The sequence below is a fragment of the Labrus mixtus genome, chromosome 18, assembly GCF_963584025.1.
Source record: "Labrus mixtus chromosome 18, fLabMix1.1, whole genome shotgun sequence".
NCBI classification, from domain to species: Eukaryota; Metazoa; Chordata; class Actinopteri; order Labriformes; family Labridae; genus Labrus; species Labrus mixtus.
In genome coordinates this window covers 21958776-21969728 of record NC_083629.1, presented here as the reverse complement: position 1 = coordinate 21969728, position 10953 = coordinate 21958776, and the positions used below count along the sequence as shown (strand labels likewise).

The 10953-nt window shown below is 43.1% G+C and overlaps 1 protein-coding gene across 1 annotated transcript; it reads right to left on the bottom strand.

The window, feature by feature from the left end:
• Positions 1-5157: 5157 nt before the first annotated feature.
• LOC132993287 (uncharacterized) lies at positions 5158-6785 on the bottom strand. The gene has a single exon (XM_061063039.1). The coding sequence runs from the start codon at positions 6291-6293 to the stop codon at positions 5673-5675; it is 621 nt and encodes a 206-aa protein (XP_060919022.1). The 5' UTR covers positions 6294-6785; the 3' UTR covers positions 5158-5672.
• Between the last annotated feature and the right edge of the window lie 4168 nt (positions 6786-10953).

The window sequence follows — 10953 nt, the reverse complement described above, 5'->3', positions numbered from 1 at the left end:
CCTCCTCCCCTTGACGCCTCCCTAAAGCCAAATCTCTCAATCCATCCTTCCTGGCAGTCTTCCCTGCAGCTCTCCGTTCCTCCAGCCTGCATGTGGACGCGACACGGCCCCGATTCTAGTTGTCTCGAGGCCAGGATGATGAAATTCCAACCTGCCACTTATATAACCGGCCATCTCACTCTCAGCCAGGAGAATAACGCCTGATGGGCCCCGCTCTGCCAGCTGAGTGTGAACTAATGCCTACGACAAGTCGTTTTAATGGAATTCTAAAATACTGTATTTCAAATCTATTTATTCACTAATTTAATTCATTCTATGTTCAATCATACACACACAGGATATATCATGTGATGTAAAACTAATCCATGATATACATAAAGCCAGAACTAATCTCTGGATTTATACAGTTCCTGAGTGGAAGAGAATCATTCTTGGGTCAATCATTAATATTTTTTTTATTGTATAAGCAGGTCAAGTTGCATGTGTGTGTAATCTCTGAAAATAAAACATAATAGAGGATGTTCTAACTTTCTAATACCCTCGATATGCAGAGCTGCCCGTCTGAAATCCATCCATACGGGTAATGCCTTTCATTAAGTGAGCAGCAGCAGCAGCAACATCAGCTTAATGGAACTTTATCAAATCCTCGCCTGCTATAATGAGCACTTGGAAATGGGATATATTTCCAGTAATCGTGCCCTTTTCATCCGAACTCAAGGTTACCTAACATCCATTAAACGGAATAATCAGTTGAGATGAGGCTCTGACGGACAACACAGCGACTCTATATGCCTGTATTTAGTCTTTTTCGGCTTCTTGTTACGTCAAAGTTTTCTTGCTGATCTGGCACTGGATGCTGCGCTGCTGTGCTGCTGACGCAAAGTGACCCCGTTAACTTCCCACGCAACGGCCAAAAGGATGCAATATTTAGAGATCCCACCTGGAACACTCTCATGTTTAACACTTTCAAGAAGAATCCCAGAGAGGGAGAGGATGCAGCCTGTTTAGGAGTTTTCTGTCCACACAAAAAAGAAACAGGATTCTTTTCAACATTTCTGTCGGTCTTTATTCTAATAATTCAGCCTTTTTTCTTTACAAAACCTGATAATGCTTCAAATGAACTCATCGTATACATTGTAGCTCTTTGCTCAAGTTAATGGCATAGTGTCCAGAAACTGAGATAAGTGGTGGCAAATTGAAGCATTACAGATAGCAGAACATTCATTCTTTAAATGTGCATCAAAAAGCAAAAAGTTATTTGAGAAGCAGTGCAGGTACAACAGAGAGCTTTGGGGACAACTTCCTTTAAGTACAGCTGTTTCTTTAAATCACAAATTGAGGGTCAATTGTATTTTCTTTAGGTCTATAAACCATTAAAGAGGACATATTATACCCATTTTTCTACCTTTTCAAACAGTCCCCTGTGGTCTAAATGAAACATCTGTGCTGTGCTTTGTTCAAAATATAACATGAATCAAGCACCAGAGGAGGTTTGTGACCCTGTATAAACCAGCTCTCTCAGAACGCTCCGTTTTGGTGTGTGTGTCTCTTTAAATGCAGTGAGCCCCCCCTGAGTTTTCCCTGTAGACATCACTCCTCTATAGTGAGAATAAAAATGGGGGACCTGCACAAAAGTTTTGCTCTAGGCTGCGGGTGGAGTCCATGGGTGGAGATACCAGGATCCCACTGTGATGTCACAAGGAGAGCAAATTTGAAACGGAGCATTTTCCTCTGTTTTGTAAGACTTATGCAGACCACAAACAAAGGACTGGATGGTTTATTTCACATTTTGTGGGCCGGTAGACACTCAGGTTACCCAAATATATGTTCAGAAACACTGACAAAGTGGTCTTTTCATAATATGTCCCCTTTAATCTCTCATAAATTGTTAAAATTGGGGCACAGATGGCCTAGCGGTTAGGTTGCGCCCCAGTTAGGAGGCTATAGTCCTCCCCTGGTTCAAACAAGGTTTCCCGCATTTCATTCCCCACTCGCTCTCCCATTTCTTACTCCATCCACTGTCCTATCAAATGAAGGCAGAAAGCCCAAAAATAAATCTCAATCAAGTCATGTCATTAAATGCAAATAACTGTTTCATGTTACGTTAAAATCTTATAGCAAATTGACCCCAAAGCATTCTGTTTACCATTTTCAAAATAAAAGTGTGACTAAACACACATAATAAAGTAGAATATACAGCTCTTAATAAACATCATCATACTTTCAGTTATTGGTCAAAGTCACCTGGATCAAGGAAAACAAAAGCAAACACATAAGCAAACACGACATATCAAAACAGGATGAGGAAAGTGTTTTTTAGACCCGTGCTCGGCCCGATGTGTAAAGGGCTGTAAAACTTTTTTTAACATGTCGTTTTCAGATCTCCAAACATTTATTTTGGGCTAAGAATAATCAGAAAACAGGAAAATCTTATTCCAACCACAGGTTCACAAAAAACACATATGCACTCTATAAATAGTTTTTTTAAACGGGAGAACGAAACACTTGAGTTAAAAAAAAAATCAACATTACATTCATTCTGCAAGTGGGCCCAGAGATCTTTGGGAAAAGTAGTCGAAAACTTTTTTTTTAATTCATAGAAAAACACAAAAAGGTGCAGTCCCACAACAGTGCGTGAGTTTCTTCTTCTTCCCAGATAATGATGTTTCTGGATGAGGTCAGTGATGGTCTGGAGCTTTCCTGTTCACCATCGCTTTCTTTTCTTTAGCATGATCACCAGCTTTATTAGCGCTGCCAATGCACAAACTTCTGCATAAGGCATATGAATGAAGCGATATATAAGCCAGCTGTATATACAGTTTAACTCCAGCTATGTACATAGGACCATGTATACATGTTTAAGGCCTACAAGACCCTTTCATTCTGCTCAAGCGTTCTGTTAGCTTATCTAGCTTAGCTGAATATTGTTTGGTATAGATGAGCACAGAGATGGCAAGCAGTTATTCCCTTGACCATGTGGAATGCAGTGAAAGTGAACATTCAATGATAAGGTCATCATGGCGATCACAAATCTGAAAGCTGAGGATTTGATCTGTAGCGTCTCTGTAGCTTAAAGGGTCACTCGAGATATTTTGTCTTCTATGAAGTTAGAGAACCCATAAAGAGCAGCAGCAGCATGGTGCTGGATTTGTAAATGGACCCGAGCTTGAAAAGCGTTTTTTTTTTTTACTCTTATGACTACTCAAAGCGCTTTTTACAACGCAGGTCACATCTACACATTCACATACTGATGGCAGAGGCTGCTTTTAAAGTGTTTGTCAGTTTTATAATCCCATTCACACACATTCACTCACCGCCCGACGAAGCAGCAGGAGCAACTTGGGATCTTGCCCAAGGACATATTGGACATGTGGCTGCAGGAGTTGGGGATCGAATCCCCGACCTTCCAGTCGAGAGACGACCGATTCTACCACTGAACCACATCCGCCAAAAGTCAAGCTCCAGAAATTCTACATCCTACATTTCCCATCATACACCTGGATATCATCTTAGAATAAACCTTCATTTGATTCTTTTTTTTTCAAATTCTACCTCCTGAGGACTCCACAGAGAACATTACAAACATTCTTTCACTGTGTTATTGGTTCCTGTTTCTATGACAACTAAACCCCACCACCATGTGCAATAATTGTTGGAGTGCCCTTTTTCGAAAATGTGCTCCCATGAATCTTTGACAAACCGATCATTTTAGCCCTTAAGGTAAGAATAGAAAACAACCAAAGCTAACCTGTGTCTTCTTTCTATTTGATTTGCATCAACATACATCATTTCCCTCGTGCATCATGTTGTTCCTTTAACTCTGCCTGCCACCCTTGACTTGACAGAGTTAAAGATCAGTTTTAATGCTTCTCCAATGATGCATTGGCAGACCCCAATCATGCCGATCATTGCAAGGGTGCAGTTACATTTTGAATATTTAAAGGATGGATGAGGATTTTCTGGAAACCCGAGAAAGGATACAGTCAAACCTCGTGCCTCTCTTTGTTCTTTAGCGTGGTCATTAATGACTGGATAGCAAAAACAAAGCAGCGTCAGGGATCCTTCATCTGCAGAAAAACCCTTTTAGAGAGTAGCAAAACCACCATCTCCATGCACGCTTTTGTTTTTTTACAAACAAACGCAGTGCCAAGATTGAATGCCTGCCTCTCTGCCATAACCTTCCAGTGCCCAAAAATAGACATCCCTGGTGTATTGGCTGTGCTTTCTACGAGCACACATGCAAAGCCGAAAGCAAAGGGATTGGTGTAGTAGACAGATAGGGTATAGGAGATACTTAGTCGTCGCTAATCTAAAGAGAGGAGACAAAAGAGGAACAATTGGACCAAGGAATGACCTGATTTTGAAATATAGAAATCAGGTCGTCGTCTGCATATAACATAGTTTCTAATCAATCTATCAACATGACCCAAAACGTACTGTTTAGGCTTCAAAATACAATCGCTTAATAAAGACATATTACCTAACTATTGCCTATGACATTCTTTATGTGCTGATTGGACTAATGTTACGTATGTCTTATCATCTTGCCTTCATAACAGCAAACACATTCAGCAAACAGTGATGGCCTACCTTAGATTTCCTTGTGAACGCATGCACTGCTAAGCCAAAGTGCATCCTCTAATCATCTAATAAATAAAGCACCTTGTAACAATACTATTCATACTCGGTCCTCGCTTCAATTTTAAAGAATGCAGCCGATAAATCAGCATCCCGAGTCCTTCTGGGTTACAGCCGTCCAGTTGTGTCGTGGTTACAGTGCTCTGATAAATACATTCTGTGTTTTAGTGCAAGTGGATTTAGGATGGATGAGAGATGAGTGGTTGCTAGGTGACTGGATTTAAAAGAGGCCACAGGTGGGAATCACCCCAGCACCAAACTCATCTCCATCCTTCCTTTGCTTTTATCTAGGTTATACTGCCAAAAACAAGGACTTGTTGACACACAGAAGCCAAGGCACGTATTCTGCATATGCCATCTTGTTACCACACTTTGTGCGTGTTCTCTCTCTTTTTTCTTTTTTCATGCGCTGCTGCTCTTACTGCACTCGTGGTTTTATGTAACAGTGCAGCAATCCCCATCATAGCCTCACCTCTGATTCTCTCGCTGCCCTTCACTATTCTCTGCCTCATTGTCTCATTTTTACACCTACACGTCTCCTTCTTGGAAGTTTGTTTTTTACATAATCCTCGTTAGCTTTTTTTTTTGATCATTTGCTGCGTAAGTTAGAAGGTGTGCAGCCTCTCCTCCCGCATCACCTGAAAAATGACTCATCAGAGCACCAACCGATTCTGTATCGACAAACAATCTCTTCCGTGCAAGTCCAGCATCAAACTGCAAGCAGCAAAAGTAGCTCTGAAGGTAATGAAGACATAATGACATCCTGTACACATTGCACTGGTTACTAGCTTAATTGATTGATTCTCTAGCAAGAATTTCCTCAGAAATGCACAGAACAGGAAGCTCCTTACTAGCATTTGTGATAATTGTAGGCACTCTAAAGACCTGGAGGACCAGCCTCAGGATACAAGAGCAGACAGGTGGACACTTTAGAGCAGCTGTGTGGTGATAGCTTAAGAATGGAAGTCTATCTTCCAGTTAATTCAAAGCGTATTTTTTTTTTAGCAAAGGTTTAAAAAGAGTTCTTCTTTGTCCTATTTGAGCTTCACAGGCCAGGGGAGGCACGTGCGGAGTCCCAGCATGGAGGAGAACACGATGGTGGGTCGATGCTTCTTGAACTTGAGGCCTTTCTTCAGACGCTGCCCGTTCTCCGCCACGTACAGCTCCCCCTGCTGGGCGGCGGTGGTAATCCGCGACACCAGCTCCCCGTGAACCACCACCTCCTCCTCTGAGCGCACGAACACCTCCCTGAGCTCCTCGAGCCGCCGCTCCATCTCCCTGATGACGCGTTGACGCTCCTCCACCTCCAGGAGGCGCCGGCGGGCCGCCTCGAACTCCATGCTGGAGCTCGGGGTGACCAGCTTGGAGGAGGGGGCCGTGGCCGAGGTGGAGGGCGGATCGGAGCCCGCTAGCAGAGCCCCTGTCACCCTCCTGAAGTCTCCCATGGAAATGGAGCGCCGGGTGGCTGGGGAGGCCAGCGCCAGGAGAGCGGAGGCGGACGTGGAAGGTGGCATGGCTAAAGGAGGAAGAGGAGGAGAAGAAGATGATGGAGAAGGTGAGTCCGGTGGTTGGATTTCAGGATGGGGATCCTTGTTTTTAATCGCTGCGGCCATGTCCTCATCATGCAAGTCTCTGTTTCTTTGTCGTCGCTTCATGGCTGCCGCCTAAACTCTTCTTCAGTTGCTGATTTATTTGTAGTCAGTGTTGATGTTTTGGTCCTGAGTGAGTCGGAGCAGAGAGCAGCAGAAGAGGAGAGTGCGGAGACGTGCAGTGATCCAGCCTGCGAGCTGCTCCATTCATTAATAAGAGATTTTTTTCACCGGGGCGAGTGCTTGTCTCTGCATCTGAGTGGTTGTGCTGGGGAGGAGCCTCCTGGCAGCTCATTGGCTGCACGTCAGCTGACGATTGGGCAGCCTGCATCGTTTGCTGCTGATGCTGGCAGGATGTCGTGTCCTCTGCTTGACTGTTTTTGTTTTTTTCCTGTCCCATCGTCGTCATCTGGAGCTCAGTCAGTCAGGGCCGGGGGCAGAGCGAGGCAGGTTAATGCACAAGTAGCAGGTTTTCTCTCCTCGCACCAGCTGGTCCCCGAAATGTTCTTCTTCTGTCCCCCTTTTTTTTCTCTCTCTCTTGCTCAAATGGTTGCCCCTAGCAACGCCGTCTCTGCATCAGATGGCACAAGCAGGAGGGAGGGGTGATGCTCTGATTCCTCTCTCTCCCCTTTATCACCTTGCTGTTCGGCATTGTCAGCCTTTCCCGGTACTCGCCCCCCCCCCTACATTCCCTCCCTCTTCTGACCTATTTGACAGCTCACAGCCTTCACCCGAAAAACGATATCTTCCTCGTTCAGTCACATTGCACACAGACAAAGACAGACAAATAAACAGCACACAAATGCATAATTAGAATCTCTCGAGTAACAAAAACACAGCTCTTACTGTGTGGACATATTTTTGAAAGCATGCAGTGTTCCTGCTGTTTGTTGCAGATTTAGTGGATTTAGAGGAAAATTGATTTGGAACATTTTGATCAGCTAAGTCAAATTCGTGCTACTCTCTCTTGCAGAACCCACAAAATAATTTTAATGTGTTACCGAGAAATCATACTAGCTTTAAAAAAACAACATCCAGCTGCAAATACTGCCATGTGTAATCCTCTGTGTGCTTCTGTGTCATCCTGTCCTGTGTGTGTAAATCCATATTTCAATTTAATATAATAGATACTGCTCTTGTTCCCAAATTTAATGTTCTATATTTATGCAGTTTAAAAGAAGAAAAATCTCAGTGCCTGGAGTCTGCTGTGTTGCGTATAATCCTTAATATTAATACCTGAAATGTTAATCCTCGACCTGTTTTATGACCTAATGAAGGGGAAGAGGTGCCACTCCATCTTTTCAGCAAACTGAACTCATGTTTTAGACTGCGATGGAGGTTGACTTGACTGAATTGTGTAGCTTCAACATCCTGATATCATACTTTGATTTTTCCTCTTCCCCCCGCATCTTTTATTTCCCCTCCATTAGCAGATAAGTTTACCCTCCTCGTCTAGACAAATATCGACTGGTCCTGCAGCAGTGTGGGAGAACTGATGTCTGAAGTAAGACACAGGATGTTCTCTCATAACCCTACAGACACTCACATGCAGTGATGTTTTTAATAACTGAGCGGGAGTGACTCAAGACTAAAAAAAAAAGCTTTTAGCAGGTCAGAGGTGTGTGTGCGTGCATGTGAGTGTCCATGTGCATGCATATTTGATTGTTCACTTAGCCTTTTTCTTTTAACTGGGGATTGGCTTTGCATTAGCAGCAGCAGCAGCACAGACTGTTCTCGCCCTGCTTTCAGCTTTACCCGCCTCCTGATCTCAGGGGAGAAGAAGAGAAGAGAGAGAACGGAAGAGAGAGACAGTAGCTAAAAGGAAAAGTTGGCCTGCATGTGCCTATAGGAGAAATGAACGACAGAAACCCCTAAATATGCTAGATAAGTCTTTATACAGCTTTTTTAAAATGAAAGAAAACGGTGTTCAGTCATCTGCAAACAGGGTAAGAATAATAAAGAAGACAACTTGGATGATTCAGAGGACAATGGGACAAGTGAAGTAATTGAAGAACAGTTTAGACGTATCACAAAACTCATGAAGAAGCTTTTATCGCATATTTTTTTATAAACAATGAACAATGCAAAGTTGAGAACAACTTCAAGAGATACACAAATTATATGGACACCCAAACACTCGAACAGAAATTGAGAAAAAGGGCTTTTGGGTATTCTGCAGCCTCATCCTGGAATCTGTTGCAGAATGACTTGAAACTCAAGGAGCTGGTGTCCTTAAATGTTTTTTAAATCTAAAATGAGAGACTTGGAAGCAGATTCTACAGGATGTGGATGTTTTTGAGTTTGACTGCTTAAACTTCTGACTCCCAGATTGGCTCTCTTTTAATGCAAATTTATCCTTGTGTCTCTGTCTGTAACTTTTGAGTTTTTTTGCTGCTGACTGTCTTGGCCAAGTCTCCCCTGGAAAAGAGAGTTGGCATGGTGTCCCCCCCCCCCCCCCCCCCCCCCCCCCAGTTCTACACACTTGTGAAATAGAAACATCGAAGCTTTTGTTCTAGGAAGATTTGAGGGGATCAGAAAAGATGCTTCAGTGGACTTTTTTTTCACGTCATGCCCATTTTTGGAAGATTCAAGTGATTGCACAACATCCCGCTGTTAAAAACCCCCTCGCTCTCGACTAATCCCCCCGTGCTGCCTGCAGAGCTGCACACACAGATTGACAGCATCACTGGCAAAACGTCTTGAGCAGCATTTGGCTTCAGTGCAGAGACAGACAGGCGTTATACCAAAAAGAAAATCTGTTCTCTTACGACAAAGTCAATCATGTTTAACTCTTTGGACACATTGTTTCTAAAAGCACAAAGAAGAAAACACCAACACACACAAGAACAGTTATTATTTGACTTTTTTTAGTTGAGTATGATACATTAATTAAAGTGTTTTATCCTTTAAAAATAGAACTATCTGTTTCATCCAAGCATATGTAATGCTATTTTTTCTCTCCTCTCTTTGTATCGCTAAAAATGGGATTAAAGTTTGCTCTCAGTCTCTCTAACCCCAGTCACTGTTCCAGATTACTCTAATCTGTGTGTGTGTGTGTGTGTGTGCAAGCATCTGTGTGCCTTTACCTCGAATAGTGAGCTCCAAATTCCTACTTTGTCCTTCACTCAGATATTTGTTTTTAGCACTGCATTGGTGTGTGTGTGTGTGTGTGTGTGTGTGTGTGTGTGTGTGGGACTGCATGTTAGTAGCAGATTGGTAGCAGTTGGAATGATTGCATCATCAGGTTTGTTTTCAGTGAATCAAAACTTACCTGCAGAGGTGAAGGTGGACAAACAGCTGGAGCGCACGTAGTCCGAGCCAAAGAAGAAACACTGGTGGATTTTGTCTCTTACCAAAGAAGAGGAAGAAGAAGAAAAGATTCTGAGGAGAGTCAGGATACAGGTGATTATTTGGAGTCACAGAGAACATAAATGTCACTAACAAGCTAGTCTAAAATTCATTCTTCAATTAGAAGGCCAAACAGTAGATTGAAACAATAAAACACTCTTACTCTTTGAACTCTCCGTCTTGCTGATATGAGGATGACAGTGCATGTTTTAGAGTCTGCAGAGACTGTCAGTGTTCCACACATGAAGCTTGTTCAGACAGTCAACTCGAGCTGCACTGATCTCACACTTCACACGAGTCGTTATCCACAATCACCTGACAACACCTCCTTCCAATTAGCGGTCGTTTCATGCTGCAAGATTTCTGCTCTCTCCCTCTGTTTCTTTCATAGACAGAACTGCACTCTAGCTGAGCCCCAGCATCCACCTTCAGGTTTCAACTGGGGGGTTTAAAGAGCCCATATTATGCCCTTTTTGGGGTTCATATATTTAATCTATGTACCTACTAAAGTACGTTCACAATAGTTAAAGTTATAAAAAAGTGTCTGTTTTCATGTCCTGCCGCTCCATGCACCGGCTCGCTTCTGACTCTCTAAGGCTCTGAAGTGCCCACGTTCAGAGGCCCCACGTGTGCCAAGTCTGATCTGATTGGTCGGCCTGTCGGCTCTGCCGTAATTGGTCAGTCGCTCAGCCACTCTGGCTCCGAGGGCCGGTGAGCAAAAACATTAGCACCTTAGCACTACTGTGCTACCGCAGGCTACGGCATATCGTGGGCGTGCTACAGAAGTTAACGAGCTGCTGGGCTTGCCACAACGAGCCAATGGGCTTAGATCAGTGATCTCACACTGACAAGACGTCACACTGGCAAATTTTTTTTCGAGGGGGGCTAGAACCGAGCGTTACATGCAGCTAATGCTACAGCTAACAGGAGGACAGAGGAGAAGCCGCGTTTCCGCAGACTTTGAATTTTTGCAAATAGATGTGCCTAAACATGCACAGGACACTTGGAAAACACACTAAAGGGCATATAAAACCAGAAAAAGCTGAATATGACCCCTTTAAGATATCATCCCATCACTCCCTTAATTACTGCATGTAAAATTAAACTGAGAGGACACAAACTATGATCTGCTGCTGCAACAAATATTTTAAACAAACACAAATTTGAGTTGTCTGACTATAATACATTTCTCAAAAATGAAGTGTTTGCTATCATATATGTAAGTGATTTGACAACAACGTATTTAGGTACCCGATTGTAGCTTATAAAGGTAAAAGTTTTCTGCTGTAAAGTACTTTCTCTCTGCTCAAAATGGGGAAACTATCTTCTAAATAACCCCCAAAATGTTCTCTGTGAGTGGTAGAGACCAAAAACTGAG